The sequence below is a fragment of the Ziziphus jujuba genome, chromosome 1, assembly GCF_031755915.1.
Source record: "Ziziphus jujuba cultivar Dongzao chromosome 1, ASM3175591v1".
Lineage (NCBI taxonomy): Eukaryota > Viridiplantae > Streptophyta > Magnoliopsida > Rosales > Rhamnaceae > Ziziphus > Ziziphus jujuba.
The window spans coordinates 28,590,543-28,611,177 of record NC_083379.1 but is presented as its reverse complement, the minus strand read 5'-3'; the positions used below and the strand labels follow the sequence as shown (position 1 = coordinate 28,611,177).

Here is a 20,635-nt window from a genome sequence, read left to right as displayed (position 1 = left end):
ACAATTTTCTTATGGATCACAAGTTATGCCTAGTTTGAACCTCTTTTTATGTATGAGGTTGTGAATCCGAGATTTATGATTTATAATTTTCAAGTTTAGATTTTGGATCCTAAAACCTTTAATAGTTGTTTTGTTGGTCATTATAAAGGATCTAGGGGTTTCAAATTTTATTGTTCAACTTATACCATCGGGATTGTTAAGTCAGATAATATACCTATTTTGAGGATGTTCTGGCATTGGTGAGAGAAAGGATCCAAAAGGAGCTTTAATTCATAGAGGAGAGTGCTTTCATTCTCATTGTTGATGTGAGATATTGATAATCTATTAGTCGTAGAACTTATATCCAAATAAGATTGAACCCATTGAAATAAGATGAGATGTTCTGGTTGCAACTATTATTGATATGCCTTTTGAGAAACTTATAGAGGGTTCAAAGATTCACTATACCTGATGATTATGAGGTTTATTTGTAGGAATATGAATTTGATATAAGTGATGAGTTGGATCTAGTCACTTATAGGGAAGTTATAAACAATTTAGTATCTAACTTTTCGTTAGATGTAATAAAAGATAATATGAAATCCATAACATCAATTGATGTATGAGATTCAGTTGAGTTACCTGGAGGTAATAAACCAATTGGATGCAAAAAGATATTTAAGACCAACAAAGGCTTTAATATATGAAGTTAGATTAGTTGCTAAAGAGTTTAGCCAAAAAGAGGGAATTGGTTATAGAGAAACTTTTCTCAGTTTCCACAAAGGATTTTTTTTTTTTTTAAAGAATCATTATGACTATTGTGGTTTATTTTGAATTAAAGTTGCATCAGATGAATATCAAATTGCTTTCCTAAATTGAAATTTATATGAGCACATGTTTACTGTCCAATTGGTTGGCTTCTAAGCAATGGAGAATGAGAATTTAGTTTGCATACTTAAGAAATGCATTTGTGGTCTTAAGTAGACCTAGGGGTTGTGATATTTTAAGTTTGATGAAATTGTCATCAAGAATGGTTTTAAGGAGAATATTTGTTAATTAGTATATATATATATATATACATATATAAGAGTTAGTAGGAGTAGTTTACTTTATGTGGTATTTTATGTTGATAACAGTGTCTAAACCAATCTCACTTTTTATTTGTTAGTAACTCAAGTATTTAACAAAACACATCCAAAACATAAACATCGTCGGATGGTGTGCAATCTTGATTAACCACCAAACTTCCAAATGCAAGAAAAAAGGATACTACTCTTATTTGTCCATTTTATCAGTCTCTCATTCTTGGGACACAAACCCCTAGAAAATTTATCTCTAATAACTGATAAAATACCAGGAGAATATTGTGCATATTACAACTTTTCACAATCCTATCTACATAAGCTTTCACTAAGACGGCTGCAACGTACATTTAAATCTATCTCAAACAAATCTTTATTTCCAATACTAATGAAATCTGTTTAAGATTTTTCATATTAAAATGGCTTCACGACAATTATTTTGTTTCAATCAATAGGTCAATATCACTATAAGCCAATAGTATGTTATAATACTTATACTTAAAACTTTCCAAAATCATAACTTTCTAATTGTAACTCAGAATTAAGTGTGCTATCAATTTACGAACTCATACCAAAATTTTTAACCATGCAAAAAGTCAAATTTAAGATCTATAAACAATCCACTTGATCAATCTTGGTTCAAAATCTACGTATTTTTCAGGAAAGGATTGTTACAATCTACCTTGTAAAGAAATTCCATCCTCAAAATTAATACATACCTATCAGAATATCATAGGTGGTCCAAGCATTCTGTTGGGACACTCTCCCCTACCTATTGGACATCCCATCTGACCTCTGCCTTTAGCAGCAACTGTGAACTGCTATTTAGTGTTAGTAGATCCTCTTATACTCTGGTTTGCCTTTGAACTTGGTCCCTTGTAACCATTAACCTGCTGAAGCTGAGCATCAGATCTAGAGGCTCCTGCTTCACTTTATCCTAAATAGGGACAATCCTTCATAAATGTCCTAGTTGTGTATAGAGGAAACATATTCCATCCCATTGACAATGCCCAATATCATATTGATTGAAGAGTCTGCCTGAAATTCTCTAGTAATAACCATTTTCACTTCCCACTATCTATTATCCAGTGCTCTGAGTGTGACAATGCTCTGAGTGTGACCACCTCTTTGGTAATAATTATTGCCACTGCCTACTATCTGCTATCCAAAGCCTGAGTATGACCACCTCTTTGAGACATATTACCTATGGAATAATGAATACCTCCTTTAAATCCTCTGCTATTGCATGTCCTTAAGTTGAAACTGCCTCTGTTGGATGGCTATTAAATAGAAGCACTCGAATACGTACCCTCCAAAGGTTGTCGTCATGGCCTATGCATCTCCATCTATGTCTCAATCTGTAATACTGCCTCTCGAAGAATTTAAGTAAGATGATGAGCCCCTAAAACACCTATAGCAATATGCTTATTCAGGCCATTTAAGAACCTTTGCTTTTTTCCTTGTTATTAGCAATCATAAAAAGACTAAAGTGCGACAACTCCCTGAATCTCTGCTCATATTTAGCAATAGTCATGGTCCCTTAAGTCAACCCCTTAAACTTTAGTCTCTTGGATTCCCTTGAGTTGGAGGACAAAACTTTATATTAAAACCCTCCTTGAACTGATCTTAGGTGTAATCTCATACCTTTCGCTTACCAATCCACCAAACGCAAGCATCATCTTCCAAAAAAAGAACCAGTAACCCTAATCTTATCCTCATCAGGATACTGCATACTCTCCTCTAGAATCTTCTTAATAGTAGCCAACCAAGCCAAAGCTGCAAATGGATCAATGGTATCTTTAAATATCCTTAAACCTAACTCCCTAGCTTGCTTAATTATAGGGTTTTAAAGGTTGGTACGCATACCCTATGCCATAGCTTCAGCCAACCACTCTAAATACTGAAACCTAAGGTGGCCTCACCCACACACTTTACTGGCTCTTGTAGACGTCTAAGTCTATTATGTTTGGAATGCATCATTAAATCTAGATAATGAGGATAAGTTCAATTTAATACAATATTCAAACTAGGCAAATAATGGAAGAAAACTAAGTTTAGAAAATAGGCACTACATCGAGGAAAAAAAAAAAAGAAAAACACAAAGGATGCACATATAAGTGTGAGACTATAAGATCAATAAATCTAATGATTTGATAACAAGTTGATAGGACCGCCTCTGGGATCTTTCTCAGACATCCAAAGTGGTCCTCTCTAAGGAAACCCCAATGACACAGTGCCAAAAGTCTAGTGGGATCTCCTCATGAAATTGATATAACCCAATAGTATAAATAAAATATCATAAACATTATTAATAATATTCCCATAAAGTCATCATCATAAGCATCAAGGAGTTTAGCCCAAGAAGAGAGAAAGAAAATAAAACAAAAGTTATACATATTAGGTCAATCCACCAGAGCAATCTAAGATATATAAAAATTTATGACTAATAAAAGATAACGTAAATGATAAATCTAATGGTAGTATCATGAAAAGGAAAATATGTCATCAATGGACTAATAGTGGTGATAAATATATAAGATTATAACAATTTGGGAAGATGATGAAAAAGCTAGATATAATATGCATAACCTATTAGCTGAGGTCTAAGGGAATAATTTAAAAATACAAAATTATAAGATAAGTGTAGTACGTGGAATACATTATTAATATGAAAACAATCATTTAAAAATCAAACATTTTCACTTAAGACCTTACTTTTACTTTTTTGATAATTTCCCTTTTAAAAACCCAACTTATATCCCAAAACAATATTATAAAAAGAGCATTTTATAATTGAAGAATTTAAAATATTGTTAACCAATTAAAACATAAATTTAGTGCTGGATAATAAATAATATAATCATAATTTAGAAACAATAATGAAATGTAATAAAACTATCAAAAAATATGTATATCAGAAAGAACACATATAATGTACCATATGATATACCTAACACTACCAAATAGTTCATGGCATCCCGAAACACCATAAGACAATAAAGAAATATACAAAAACCAATGTCATGAGGAAATGAGACGTAACTCATCATCACTCCAAGAGAATATTACACAACTCATCATCATTTTCTTATATCATGATAACATGTCATCCTATGGTCATAGGGGAATGGCATACAACTCATCATCAATTCAAAGGAATGGCATATAACTCATCATTATTATCTCATATCGCGACAAGTAGAACCACTAAACCTGCATTCAGCTCATAACAAACACAAAACTATTGTTACTATATGATATACCCTTTAAAAATAATAGTGCAATATTTATAAACTATCAAAATCATATTTTCTATTTTTCCCAAACAAATATAGTATTATAAATCAGAATTTAATATTCAAACCCAACCATTTATTTAAATACTCCAACTATTCAAAATCATCATTTCATATGAAAATATAAATACCAACAGGAAAATATATATTACCATCTACCATTTTTAAGCATTTTTAAAATATAAACACTTAAATATGTTTAAAAATATACGATTTTAAATCCACTTTGTCAAAATCAATTATTTTTCAAAAGAAATAAAACATCAATTCAAATACCCAGATATCTAAATATTAAAATTTTCAAGTTTACAATAAACTCATTTAAATTTAAAGTTATTTAAAATCTTGTCAACAGTCACATGAAGTAATAATACGTATATGTAAAAGTGTATATTTGTACATGTATACGATAAGTTTTTAAATCAAATTATATGTATAAAATATTCAAACAATATATATATAATTGTACTAATGTTCCCAAAAATTATACTCTTACTCTTTCGCATGATTGCTTCTAAGCACTGTATGAGGGCTTGTCATATAATAAAATATTTTTGAAACTTCAACAACTAAACCAAAGACATTGAAGTGAATCAAATGTTTTAAAATAATTTATATATCCATAAAATTTCATAAATTGGACATTGAATGGTTCAATTATGCTACGAACCTTTAGTACTCGTATCAAAACTTGGGTCTTTCATCTAAAGGGTAATTTAATGAAATTAAACATTTCATTGAGTCCCATTAACATCTACTTACATAAATCCAATTTCAATTTTGTCCAATTTATTTAATTGTATCCACATATAGTCCAATTTTTACTTAGTGTCTAACTAATTGATTGAAAAACATAAAAATTATCAAATGTGTCCAAAATCTACAAATGTTATATCAATGAAATGCTTGTGGGATGTGTAACAAGAATCTAAGCTCACTTGATCCAAATACATCATTGATGGTAGGAAAACTCATCGAATCTCAAACAAACTTCCTGTTGATAAATCCCTCAAACCGTGATGAATCCTAGCAAACAGAGAAAAAGAATGGGAATGGATCCAAAGGGTTTAAAAATGGGGTAACAGAGGAATGGATAGAACTGATACAGCCCAAAAATAAAGAAAACATCAGAAAACATCAAACACACTGCCATAGGATTCAAATGCCTAATCTCTGTGTGTAGGCCAGAATAGTTGGCAGCTTAGTCACTTGGAGTTGGGCTTGCTTTTGGTTAGGCATGTGTCTACAACAGTGACTGGAAAAGAGATCAAAACAAGCTTGACCTAGCTCGGTGATAAAACAGGTTAGCTTCCACAGGTTTTTTTTGGGGGGGGGGGGGTTTGAGACTTTTTGGCTATTTTTCAATTTGTTTAATAAAGGTACGGTTCCCATGTATATATGCCTTTAGATCACTAATAGATAAAAAACAAGACTGGTTTGGACACCAATAAAATACTTATGATTAAAACTTTTCAGAAGCATAATTTCTTAACCGTAATTAAAACTTAAGCTTGCCGTTAGTTTATGAACTTGTATTGGCAAGCTCTATGCTATGGAATATTGGTTAAACAAAAATTCTTGATCATACAAAAAGTCAAATTTAGGACCTAGAAACAGTTCACTTAGTCAACCTTGGTAAAAAATTCAAAATCTAAGTATTTTTCCAGTGCAAGTTGTTACACATAGAGAGTTTTGCAATCTGTTGATTGAGTATTGTTTTATGAGCAGTGCTTGCATGTATATGGATTGATCTTTATTTATATATGAGAGGTTATTACACATATTGTTGCTCTTTATGCTAATAGACTTGTTTTGAAACTTTTAGTCTCTTTGTATGTATATGTTAATCCACAGGTACGATGGTGGATCCTTATTACCTAGCTTGAGTATGTGATTGTATCTTGTTGGTATGCAATGTGGTTGAATGAAATGATAACATATGTTAGGAGATTGCACATCGTATGGTAAATCTTTGTTACCTAAACAAAGTTTATGATATGCAATGTACTCAGTTGAAACAATATCTAGTTTTAGGAGATTTTCTAAGAGAATTTCATTTATCTAGTCAGTATGTTGTTGTGCCCTGTCGGCATATAATATGCTTAGATGGACTGGGTTTTCATTTTAAGAGACTCCATAGTAAGTGAGCCTGTTGTTGTATGTAATGATTATATAATCTAAGTAGGAAACTATTAGATATTTTATATGGAGTAGCCATAATTATGTGACTCATTCATAAGGCTTGTTTGTGCCAATAGTGAGATTGATTTGTTTACTGACTTGTGCAATAGGATTCTTGGGCACACACTTTCTGTAATACTTCAGTTAGCTTAATGGACCGAAAGACCTATTCTATCTAAAAGCACAATTAACTTATTCCCATTTATTATTATTATTATTATTATTTTTCTTTTGAGTATATATAAATTGGAGAATTAGTCATCAATTAATATGTACGATAAAAAAAAACTTGAGATTAGGGTTTAGGACATCAATGGCATCTATTCTCAACTGAATGAGAAAGATTAGAGATGAGTGTATCCATTAGGTACTATTCCTATGTTTCTTCTTATTTTTATTTTGCTAGACTTTTGTTTTGCGGGATTAACGATCATAGAGATTAAATGGATGCATTTAAAAGGTTAGTAAATCAGGTCACTCATCTAATAAAATACAGCATATATGCATGTGTGTAGATTAGAGGATTGTAGTGCAATTATTTATTGAAGCATGTTAATTAGTTTATTGTGTTTGCACTAACACATTTTTTTCCATCAAAATCAAACATGCTTAAATGTTTCAACAGGTAGCTTAGATAGTCAAGTTTGTTGAACTAATACCGGTTATGGAGGGTCACCTCATGGAGCACCAATATGGTCATTAGTTTTCACATACCCCCTAGTGGAAAAGCCTAAGTTAAAAAGCTCTCCTTCGTTTTCTGATAATGGTGTCTTAATTGTCCATATAAATGTGTTGCCATTCGTACCTACCCTAAAAAGCTTATATACAATGCAATAAATATATATATGTTTGTATACGGCTAGCTAGCAATTAGATACAACTCAAAGTGCATTATTTTTCTATCCCTATATTATTTTGAGGTTGAGCATTAATACCGGAAAAGGAAATATCGATACATATGGTAGTGACAGCTAAAGTGATCATGCAATACTTATGAGGTGATCAGTTTATCATTTTTCCATCAAAATCAAACATGCTTAAATGTTTCAACATGTAGCTTAGATAGTCAAGTTTATTGAACTAATACCGGTTATGGAGGGTCACCTCATGGAGCACCAATATGGTCATTAGTTTTCACATTATGAGCCAAGATAATCACATAATCCTTTTTACCCCCTAGTGGAAAAGCCTAAGTTAAAAAGCTCTCCTTCTTTTTTTGATAATGGTGTCTTAATTGTCCATATAAATGTGTTGCCATTCGTACCTACCCTAAAAAGCTTATATACAATGCAATAAATATATATATGTTTGTATACGGCTAGCTAGCAACTAGATACAACTCAAAGTGCATTATTTTTCTATCCCTATATTATTTTGAGGTTGAGCATTAATACCGGAAAAGGAAATATCGATACATATGGTAGTGACAGCTAAAGTGATCATGCAATACTTATGAGGTGATCAGTTTATCATTTATGAAACCATATATGAAAAGTTTGTCATCTTTCTTTTTGGTGGAATATGATGTGATCAATTTCTAGCTAGCGCTAGATATTGCGGAAGGTAGTCTTTTGCAGTACAGATATGTAGTATTCAGAAAAAAAGGTTTATATATGATCAGCAAATCTGTAATGCAATTTAATTACCATGTCATTGTTGACATATATATATATATATATATGTTTATACTATCAGACTAAAATGTATACGAACTTAAAACACAAAAGTAGCACTATTTGCGGCTGTATATAATATATAATAATCTGCATCATGCCTAACTTTATCAACATATTATAATATATATATATAATCTATTTGGGTTAATGGAGTTACAGTGTCCGAACCAGTTTATGCACATCCTCGATCCGCTCCTTTTCATACCATCTGAAGGGCGCACTTTCCGATATCTACATGGTGCATATAGATTATAGAACTCCTAAAATACTCATAAAAATTGAACCTCGGTTGACAAAGAAAGGGTGCACATTCTCTTACCAATTGAATTAACCCTTGTGGGTCTTGATCAACTTATTTAAACCCCTTTTTTTGAGTACCAAGTGACGGAGAGAAGGACACGCACACACATATATATGTATGATATATACATATATATTACCCCAAATAATGAGGAATAGTGACATATCCTTTTAGGGGGCGTTTGGTACACAGGATAGGTCCGGATCGGACGGGATCGGACAGGATAGGTTCGGATCGGACAGGATCGGACGGGATCGAATAGTGCAGTACTGTGTTTGATATAGTTCTGGATTGAATGTTGGACTAGTTGGCCCATGTTTGATACAGGATCAGACTGGATTGGATTATTTTATAATTATAGTATTTATTTTGTTATATATACTGATTGATCACACTGATTCAACATTAGTTGTTGGGGGAAAACTTTTTTTTTTTTTTTTTAATCTCTCTGGGTCTGAATTGATCAATGAAACTGATTATTGGTTCTAGCCAGACATATACATGCACAACATAAAATTAAATAAAATAATTCAGGTTTTTTGGTGATGCACCAAGTTCTTCAGTTCCTTCGGATTAAAAGATATGAAAATTCATTAACTAATTCAAGTGTTTTCTTCAAAAGAGTTGAACTGATATTTTATTGAGGAAAAGAGAAGAGCAGATGGTGATGAATTTATTTTCATTGGAAAAACATAGAATTTTAATGCCCCAAATCAAAGACAATCTATTTACCCAAAAAAATATATATATCATAGACAATCTTAAAGGACAAACCATTGCTCTGACTCAATATTTTCTGTTGTTTTTCATGGCAAACTTACAAGAAAGGAAAATTTTAATCTTGAAATTCAGTTGTGATAATAAAATTCATACATTTAAGGTGATTAAATAAAAGCATTCTGCACTATCAGCTACCAAAATCAGTTTCAACACTAAGCTAATAAAGCATTATGAATTGTCCTATGCTGCAACACACATCTCTTTAATGGTGGTACTAATACATTCATATGACTGATTACTCGTTAAAACAATGGTGGAGCTGTTGTAAGAAGTGCTGAGCATGCAGATACATTTCTTTAAAGATGCAACAGCCTTGGAGGGTAGGTAACTGTGGGCGGGTTCGGGATGGAATCATTCAGACCAAGATCATCAACAGGTGGTCGCTGCCTATGGTGATCAGTGACTGATTGGTAAGCCATTGCCAATGCAAGAACCTGCATATGAAAAAGATGGTATTAGTTGAGTTGGAATTGAAAATCAAGTTGTCTTTCTTTTTCTTTTTTTTTTTTTTCTTTTTGGGCAGAATTAAGCTTACAATGCTGTCTTGGTAAGGAGGAGCATAAATGCCAGTGGTGACAGCAGTTCTTCGTAGACAGTCAGTAGAAGGTGGATTAGATATGTTGGTAAATGCTGTTGGTACAACAATCACAGGCAAGCCAACAAGATTTCCCATGCAAACTCTTTCCCAATCAGTTGCACTGCCAATCAATGCATCGACAGTAAAACTCTCTCTAACCTCTTGAATCAACTTTCCTCGAGATCGCTGTGCCTGTTTTAGGTGTTGCAAATGGTTCAAGAAGTAATAATCATAAATTCAACCTATAACAGAAAATCTGTCAAATATGAACCCCCATATGTTGTAATTGAAATTTCAAGTTCTCTTCTCCCTTCTTCTACACCTCGTTATGTAACTTTTCAAACCATCTACACATCATGGAATACAATTTTGGATTCAACTTCTAATAACCAGCCTCAATTAGTTTCTTTTTCTCTTTTTAAGTCTAACTTAGTTTCATTTTTTTCAGATTGTCATCAATTCCAAAAACTTAAACTGTACATCAAAACCCAAAAAACAGCTAGAATTACCATTGTTACCAAAAGATTAAGCTGTTAAAAAATGAATATGCATGTATATAGTATATAAAGTTAACACGAACATATACTTAATATATTTGATATTTAAGCCAAATATGAAACTATTAACAGAAAAATGTCTTTAGTTTCAAACTGTAAGCATATGCAGAGAAAATCCACTGTCATGAAAGTTATCCAATATTTTTAACATGTTTATATGATAAAACATGAGAAGAGACTTACGTGAATCAATTAGAAAGCAATTTTCAAAAAATAAGCTCCTAAACACTAAAAGCTGATTAAAAAGTAGACATTAAAAAAACCTGCACATAGTCTACTGCTGGGAATACACGGGCACGTCGCAGTTCAGTAGGCCATTGATCTTGGCTTTCATAATCATCATCCTGTCCCAACCGCTGCCACTCATCAAAATGAGCCAACATATCAACGTCCATAGTAAAGTTCACAATGCCTTGAACAGAGTCAACCGCATACTTCAGCTCGAAAGGGACCATCTTAACACCTTTTGATGCAAGAACATGTACAACCTGGAATGTATTTCCGAATTAGTATATTTTTGAGATCCACATAGTGAAATAACAGAAAAATAATATATCTTGGATTTAAAAAAAAAAAATAGAATTATTACCTCCATATCAGCATCATCAAGATAACCAACACTAAGTTTTGTAATGTCAATCGAGAATGGATCATCAAGGGAAATGTCTTTTGATGAAAGATCATCTGGATCTTTTCCCCTAATAGCATCCAGAATAATTACACAATCTGTAGCACTTCTACAGAAAGGATACACTCATCACACCGGCTCGACCAACAATGCCAAATGTTGGGCGCAATGCTGTCACGCCACAGCGAGCGGCAGGCAGAGTCATCGAGCCAACTGTTTCTGATCCAATTGCAAATGGAACCATACCTGTCAACATTTCTCTAATAAGTCAATGAATACTCCTTAAGAGTCACGTGGAATGTGTTGTACCTTAATCAATTGTGGGTTTAGCAAAGGTACTAAGAAGTGAGCGTAATATTTAAAGCTCAACTTCTTTATACGTGGTTGGGAATTTCCACTATAAACTCAGAACTTTCAGCATTATCAGTAAACTCAACATTGCATTAGAACTTGGTTGTTTAAAATAGTCTTATGCTTTTGACCTCATTAACTCCTGCTAATGATTATTTTTCTGTCCATGTTAAGAGGGTCTCCTAATAGCTTAAGTATATTTTTTCATAATTTATTAAACACCATGAAAATATTTCTGAAATCTAGAAAGATAAAATTCTAAACAGCTGAAAATGATACCAGCAGAAGTACAGGCAGCTGGTCCAGCTGATGAACCTGTAGAGAATTCCTCAATGTTCCAAGGGTTCCTTGTCCTACCACCAAACCATATATCATCATATGCCAGTGATCCAGAAACAAGCTTCGCAACAAGAATTGTTCATGTTTAATTCAAAAGCTACTTTCATATGTCATTTTAGTATTTTTTTAGTATGAATAAGTTGCAATCTTTATACAAATTTGTTCGAAGACTAAGTTAAAATCTTTTATAATCATTTTTAAGTTTTCTTTTTGAACTTTTGCAGCAGATTAACAAGAGACTAAGACCAGCAATATCGATGTAAATTGAACAAAATGCCTATGACAAAGCAAAAAACTTATTTCTCATATCTAGATTTATGGAGGTTTTTGGACTGTAAACGAGACACCATATTTACCAGGTGATGATGGCAGATCGATGAAACAGAGGAAGGATGCAGCAGAAGATAAACTCACCGGCCAGAAATGCTTCGAAGGGTAGTTTGCCTCCAAAATCAAGCTTCTTCCTCCTGAATATCAAATCAAGCCCTAACATAAATAGATCGAAGCTTATTTCGCAGATCAACAAATGACATTTCCCAAAAATATTTCATAATTTTTTAGCTAAAAATTAAGGTAAAAAACAAAGAAAAATAACAAGATGATGATGATGGAAGATTGCCGAAATAGAAGAAGAAGACATGCTCACCGGCCAGATGCTTCGAAGGGGATGGTGATGCGAGATCGACGATGCTTCGAAGGGGATGGTGATGCGAGATCGACGATGCTTCGAAGGGGGTGGCCAGAGATGCTTCGAAGAGAGCTCGGTGGGACAAAAGTGACCCAGTCTCCAGATGGATCAGATTTATCCCCCTCATTTGGGATAAAATGATCTACGGGACAAAGCTGTCCCCCTCCCATTTTCACTTTCCAAACACCGGACTGGGACTGGGTCCTGTCCTGACCTGCCCAGTCCGGCGTAACAAACACGCCCTTAGTCTTTTATTGAACATGTATATATATATATATATATATTGCATTTTAATTAGTATTCTTAAATTTTAAATTGTGCAATTTCGATGTTGAAATTTGGATTTGAATGAATTAGATCCTGAAGTTTAAAAGTTGTTTTAGATTGATATTATAAAGTAATAGTATGGTTAAAACTAACGATATTGTCATCAACATGATATCATGTTGATATCATAATTATGTTTTATAAATAAAAAACATATTTAAAAAAAACATTTTTTTTTTCCATTTTATATTTGTGCTTTTTTATTTGGAAAGTTGTATATCCAATCCTTTTTAATTTAAACTAAAGTAACCAGAATAATAATTAAATATTTTGACCTAAAATTAGAACAAAAAATAAAAATTAAATAAAATTATAATTTTGGTCTAATAAATTTATTTTTATTAGATCAAAAATTAAAAATATTTTTTTATGCTCAATCCCAAAAAAAAAAAAAAACAAAAAAACAAAAAAGGACCAAAATACTAAAATAAATATTAGACAAAAAATTAAAAAATAAAAATAAATTTTTAAAAAATTTGAAAAAAATACATTTGCTATGTCCCAATTGATATTTATGGGATTTTATTTGGAAAATTGTATCTATTCCTTTTTTTATATAAATCGACATATTCATAATCATAATTCAATATTTTTGGAACTAAAATTAGATTGAAAAATAAAAATTAAAATATAATTAGAACTTTTGGTCAAATAAAAATAATTTTATATAACAAAAAATTAAATATAATTTTTATGAGCCAAAAAAAACGAAAAAGACAAAAATACCAAAATAAAAATTAGATCCAAAATTAAAAATAATTTTTAAAAATTTTTTTTGAAAGAAATACGTTTGTTATGTTCTATTTTATACTTATGGTTTTTTGTTTGTAAAATTGTTTTCATTCCTTTTTATTTAAATTAAATACCACCAATCATAATTAAATATTTTTAGAACTAAAATTATACCAAAAAATTAAAATTAAAATAAAATTGAAATTTTTTGTTTAATACAAATAATTTTAGGAGATCAAAATTTAATAAATTAGACCCAAATATCAAAATAAAAATTAGGCCAAAAATTAAAAATATAAAAATAAATAATTTAAAAGATTAAAAAATTAGACCATTCACTTTATAAAACAAAATGGAGGCCGAAAATGGAAAAATAGAAAACCAAAATTAATTAGAATAGATCAAAATGGAAAAATGGAACAAAATTTTCAAAATGGAAAAAAGGCCTCCCTTTCAGTTTTTGGATCTAATTGTTGGTCTAATTTTTATTTTTACAATTTGAATGGTTTTATATCGGTCAAATTGAAAATATTTCAAAAATAAAAAATAGACCATAATTCATTTCCATATTGGTATTTGGTCTAATTTTATTTGGTCAAATGGAAAAGTTTTTCAAAAATAAAAAAATTATACCATTTTGGTAAAAAATTAGAAAAATTTTTTTATTTTATTTTCTAATTTTGTTCTAATTTTTATTTGTTATTTGGGTCTTTTTTATTTTTTTGTTTCAGCATAAAAAAAATATTTATAATTTTTTATTTAATAAAATCTTTATTAGACGAAAAATTACAATTTTAATAATTTTAGATCCAGAAGCATTTAATTATGATTTTGTGTATTTTAATTTAAATAGAAAAGGATTATATATCATTTTTCAATATTGTTAATAAAATATACAATTTTTATATCTAAAAATTAATAGGATGTTAGCATGATGTCATGCTGATATTAGCATTGTTAATTTTAATGATACTATTACATGTGCCAATTTGTAATGATTTTAAAACATTAAAGCCCAATTCATCCAAATCAAAAGTTTAAGACAAATGCAATACCTAAAATTTTAGAATATCAAAGTGCAACTTATCTTGCTTTTTTCTTTTCAATTCAATGCCGCCTCTAATTCATGCATGCACCGTTTTGGTTTACTTAAAATATAATAATTAACATAAAAAATTGCATAGAATTTTAAGCATACGTATTATATATGCACAGTTAGGTTTTACTGTTATTATTCTCAATTTTTTTTTTTAATTGAAAATAATGATCAATTTCATCGATATTAAAACGATGTAATTCGTGTGATTGCATATAATCCAGTAACATGGTAGACTAAATACTTGTAATCCATCAATTCTAAATATTTAAACCCATTTTTTTCTTAATTTAAAAAAATGAAAATATTCTCATTGCAACGTTGTTACATATAATATATATATATATATATATATATATTATCCTTCTCTGCTGGAAAATGCCAATACATCTATGAGGTGGAGCAGAATTTGAAGTCGCCAAGGATATATGAAGATACATGGACACTGCCATGCATGCATGTCGAGAGGGTCGGTCGTTATTGCGTGCCGATTCATCAAAAGGTGTTGCTAAATATTTGAAAAGGATCGTCACAGCAGGGTTATTGGAAAGTTAACAGACATATAAACATCCATTTTAACCTTTTTCTTGGTAATTGGAAAGTTTGGCAAGGAATCTAAAAGCTATGTGAATTGTGTAGAAAACTCTAGTTTTGCCCACCTGGCCTAAACTTTCAGTTAATTAATTAATCTATCATTAAGAATGTCACCTCCAATGGCAAGTTAAGCGGCTGGATCATTTTCACATATAGATTTATGTTTTAAATAATTATGTTCTGATAAAATAAAGTTAATAAATTGTTAACTACTAAGTGTTTTAAATAAAATTAAATAATTTACTAACTGGCTATCATCCCTGATATATATGGTCACCAAAGCTAATTCTAAAAAAAGGTTAATTAGTACCGTTGGTCTTTGAACTACATCTATAGTTGCACTTTGGTTTTTTATTTTTTTTAATTATATTTTGGTCTTTAAACTTCAGTTTATGTATATTATTGTATTTAAATTATTTTTTTTTGTCTACTTTCTCACAGTTATGCAATATGCAATATGAAATATTTTTAATGCAACATGCAAAAATCTCACGGAATTGTTTGATATTATAAGTTTATTTTTTTATTACAGTAAATGTATTGTATGTTTTAAAACTATAAAAAATTAGTTTAAAGATCAAAATGTATCAAAAGATGAAGTTTAGAAACCATAATGAAAAAAAGAAAGTTTAAGGATCTATAGACTTAGTTCAGGACTAACGGAACCAGTAATCCCTTATAAAATATTCAGTTGTTAATAGTCTCGTATATAGTTGTGTCGTTCTGCCATGCATATTTTATGGTCATCTATTTTTGACAGATAATCTCTGTTAACTGTGTATAAGTAATTGTAAATTAAACCCAGGACCCGACACTTTCCAATGAAATATTGTCCATGTTGAACAACTTGTTTTTGTCACGTATTTGTCACTAAACTTGGCTTAAAATTGGGATCTGTTAAATATATATTCTTGTGGTTTATAATTAATAAGTTAAACAGTTGGTTGGCTTTTGATTTCTTCTTATATAAATGCTTTTTTAGATTCATTTTATTTTTAATCCCTTGCCATAGACAAACTGACCTACTGCAACAAACTCATAATATTAAATCTGTAGCAAATTTCGCATGCCTGTCTGAGTGATTAAAAGGATTCATTCAAGTGGATGCTATCATTTTAGTTTAAATATAGCATCCATAGGATACTTATTAATTATCCACTTCCACTAACTACTTATTATAAGGCAAATATATCCAGGGGTAGGCCAAAAGAGAGTCAACAAGATTGAGGCTGTTTTGGTTCCGCAAATACCTTGATTACCAAATATTATAACTTACAGCACACCCAAAAAGGCTACCATTAATTAAATCAAGCACAAAGAAGATTGATTCAAATTATGATTCATAGTTCACTATCTTGATCACTAACAACATGTGTTTCGTCAATTTTTTTTAAATTAACAAAACCCAACAAAACCTTTCTTTGATTGGTTCTGATATACATCAGGCAAGCAGTATTACAGGGGAGGATTAGTAGTTGTTAATCATGATGCAGGACCCAGCTTGTTCAAAAAGTTTATATTACAAATTTGATAAAAATTTCAACCTTATATAAAAGAGTACTGTTATTGTCACTAAGGATGATGTACTAAACTACATTGAATTCCATAACAAATAATAACAAATAACAAAAAATGAAGCCTTTGTAATAACAATGAAATAGAGTTATTAACATCTAATAATATTGTTAAAACAAATGAATATCAGTAAACCCATCAACTAATCAGACTACTTATTCGAACAAATACTATTCAATAATATTGTTAAAACAAATGAATATCAGTAAACCCATCAACTAATCAAACTACTTATTCAAACAGATACTATTCCCGAGATCAAAATGCATCATTTGGGTTGGTCAACTTCTTCTTCCAACAAAAGAAATGAAGGATTTGAGATATACCCCTTCAACCTCCCTATTTCATGGGCAACATCTTGCATGCTTGGTCTTGTTGAAGGGTTGTACTGAGTGCACATGAGACCCAATTCAATCAGCTCCAGGATCACAGTGACCCATACTTTGTTTCGATGCTTTGGGAATGTTGGTGGAGCATGTCTATCCACAGCCTGTTCAACAATGGGTTCAAGCCTGCTTGGGTAATGACTTTTTACCCATTCATGCAAGCTTGATCCTCGTTGAAAAAGGACATCAGTTGGGCGTCTTCCTGTTATGATTTCCAGTAAAAGTACCCCAAAGCTGAAAACATCCCCCTGAGTTGAAGCTGGTCTTCCGAGTCCATACTCTGCATTATATCAGTAAGTATGTCAGTAAAATATCAAACAGTTTCTACTGATTTATCAACATTATAATTTGAAGGACATACCAGGAGCTATATAGCCAACAGATCCACATAGCAAGCCTTCTGTTGAGCTGAAAGATGTTGAATCATTAGCAAAATTGCTATTATTATTGGAATTTAGCCTTGCAATTCCAAAGTCAGTCACCAAAGCCGTTAAGTCATCATCAAGTAGAATATTGCTTGGTTTGAGATCACAGTGAACAACTCTGACAGGAGAATGGTGGTGTAGATAGGCCATCCCTTCAGCTACATCGCTGCAGATGCTCACCAGCTGAATTAAATTCAGTCCACAGTTTAATCCATGGCTAGGGTAGAGATGCCTATCCAAGCTCCCATTTGACATCAGTGGCAGAACAAGAGCCTTAAAATCTGGCCTGCTGCAAATTGTAATGATCCTTATCAAGTTTCTGTGCCTGGTTTTCCTTAGAATTTGACACTCTCTTTTAAAGCTTCCTGAAATCATTTCAGCTGCTTTCAAATCCAATACCTTCACTGCAATTCTTGTATTGTCTTGGAGAACACCCTTATAGACATGCCCAAACCTGCCTGAACCAATCAAGCTTGAAGGACTGAACCCTCCAGTGGCATTAATTAGCTGCTGGTATGAGATTGTTGGGTGCTTTAGATTTTTACTGCCTTCTTCTAAATCCCCTTTGTTGAAAATTGCAAATTTTCTTTGGAAGTTCGATCTGAGTATCAGAGGGTAGATAAATATGCACAAAATTGGAGTAACAAAGAGTGACAAGAGAATTGTCACAATAAACAAATGGTGAATATGGTGTTTTTTCCTGCAATTTGGCATGCCAATTATCGAGCCGCAGAGGCCACTATTTCCCAGGAAAGAGTCCATGCTTAGAGAAGAAAAGGCTCCCTTGTTTGAGACATTCCCTGAGAAGTTGTTGAAGGAGAAGTTGAGATGCTTTAGAGTTGGAGATGCCTGCAGGGTTAGTGGTATTTCACCAATTAAGTGGTTTGACGATACATCGAATTGTCCAAGATAAGGCAACTTTCCAATGGAAACCGGAAGGGGGCCCTGTAAGAAATTACCAGAAAGGTTAAGGTACTCAAGTGCAATGCAATTTCCAAGTTGTGAAGGGAGAGTCCCAGAGAGATTGTTGGAAGATAGATCAATAGCAAGCACCATGTCCATTTTACTCAACTCCATTGGTAACGGTCCACTTAAATGATTGCTAGACAAATTCAAGTATAATTTCAAGCTTCTCAATCCTGAAATTTCATGAGGAAGTACCCCTGAAATTTGGTTGTGGGAAAGATCAAGAATCTCTAAATTGACACATTTTCCTAGACTTGGAGGTATAGTCCCTGAGAGCTGGTTTTCATAAAGCAAGAGTCTTCTCAACTGGGAAAGATTAGCAAAACTATCTGGAATTGAACCAGTAAGCTTGTTTTTGGACAAATCAAGGAGACCCAGATGGGAAGTGTCACCAAAAGCAGATGGAATCTCTCCAGAGAGTGAATTATCTGACAAGAGAACCCTCTCTAGCTTTCCCATTCGGCATAGTTCAGGCGGGATTGTCCCATTCAAAAGGTTACTAGACAAGTTCAAAAGGGTAAGATTGACAAGTTTTGAGATGTGAGGAGGAATTGAACCAAAAATGAGATTCTCATGTAAATGAATTTGTACAAGATTGGTAGAAAGATCACCAATACTATAAGGTATTTTCCCACCAAGATTGTTTCCTGCTAATTCTAGTTCTTGGAAGTTAGAGGAATTAACCAAAGAATTGAAAAAGGGTTCTAGGTTGGTGTTATCATTATGGCTCACAAAATCGTTATAGGACAAGTAAAGGAACTGTAATAACGGCATTTTACGTACTATATCAGATGGCAACTCCCCAGTTAGCATGTTGGACTCCAAATCGAGCCATTCAAGCTTGGAGGAGTTTGAAAGAGCAGGAGGCACACGACCCACAAGTCGATTGGACCACAGGAGAAAAAATCTCAGTTCTTTAAGCTCACATTCATTCTTTAATGGGATTTCACCACTAAGAGAATTGTTAGAAAGGTCAATGTATTGCAGAGAAGATGACCCATTGCAGAAAAGTGAGTCTGGAAGCTGACCATTAAGCCGATTGCTTCCCAAATCGAGGTAAACCAATTTGTGAAGAAAACCCAATTCAGAAGGAATGTTTCCTTGAAGAAGATTGGATGATAAGCTCAGTTCTGTCAGTTGCATAAGGAAGCCTAATTTTGGAGGAATATCACCTTGGAAAGAATTTCTTGATAAATCAAGGACAGTTAAGGAAGAAAGGTTAGCGAGAAATGGCGAAATGGTTCCCCTGAGTGACCTTCCGCTAAGATCAAGCTCCACAACTCGGTCTCTACCATTGTTGCATTTGATTCCTGACCAGTTACAGACAGGAATAGAACTTGTCCAATCATCAAGAACATGCTGTGCATCTGAAACAATCCCAGACTTGAACGAAAGCAATGCAGCTCGATCCCTTTCGAGCTGCACACTTTCTTGGGTCAAAGCCACGGCTTTAAAGATGATGAAACAGAGAAAGCTAAACATTGAAAATCTATAGAAACCCAGCATTCTTTGAGCTAAAAAGTTTCGAAGAAAACTGTGGGATTACAAAAAGAGATAGAGGGGGAGGAGGAGGAAAGGGTGGATGACATACAAGAAATGCACCAACACCAACATGTACTTAAAAGAAGAAGAAGATGATGGAAATGAAAAAGAGGGTTGGGAGTTTTTGTGCCGAACTGCCGTTTGAAGGAAGGGGATGTACCGTTTGGCGCCTATGATATTTGACTTTAAATTAAGCCAATGGGAGAACTACACGTGCATGTATGTACATGACACCCGAGAAACGTTACAAGCCGTGGAGGGATGGTGGTGGACATGTAAGCAACCTGCAAAGCCTAACTATTTTATAGACTAAAATAAAAGATAATTTAGGTTATTAGCCACGCTTTGGTAGGTATATGTGGCAATTGGGTACTCATTATTTTGGATTTTGGTATATTTGTCGGCTTCTTCATTCATTTACTCGCAATTTTGATGTCTCATTGGTCCTCATATGGTAGTGACAGCTAAAGTGATCATACAATACTTATGAGGTGATCAGTTTATCATTTATGAGACCATATATGAAAAGTTTGCCATCTTTCTTTTTGGTGGAATAT

General features: G+C 32.4%; 1 protein-coding gene and 1 pseudogene across 1 annotated transcript; both read right to left on the bottom strand.

Moving 5' to 3' along the window:
• Positions 1-9,338: 9,338 nt before the first annotated feature.
• LOC125418809 (uncharacterized) lies at positions 9,339-12,685 on the bottom strand (annotated as a pseudogene).
• Positions 12,686-16,981: 4,296 nt separating this feature from the next.
• Positions 16,982-20,094, bottom strand: LOC125419303 (putative leucine-rich repeat receptor-like serine/threonine-protein kinase At2g24130). Its single transcript, XM_016036228.4, has 2 exons — positions 17,507-20,094; positions 16,982-17,425 (listed from the first exon to the last, which is right to left on the bottom strand). Exons 1-2 carry the CDS (start codon positions 20,040-20,042, stop codon positions 17,028-17,030), a joined length of 2,934 nt encoding a protein of 977 aa, XP_015891714.3. The 5' UTR covers positions 20,043-20,094; the 3' UTR covers positions 16,982-17,027.
• Positions 20,095-20,635: the final 541 nt, after the last annotated feature.

Coding starts and splice junctions, on each gene's coding strand:
- LOC125419303 (XM_016036228.4), bottom strand. CDS start 20,042: ATGCTGGGTTTCTATAGATTTTCAATGTTTAGCTTTCTCTGTTTCATC. Junction 17,426..17,506: donor TGTTGGCTATATAGCTCCTG/GTATGTCCTTCA, acceptor GATATAATGCAG/AGTATGGACTCGGAAGACCA.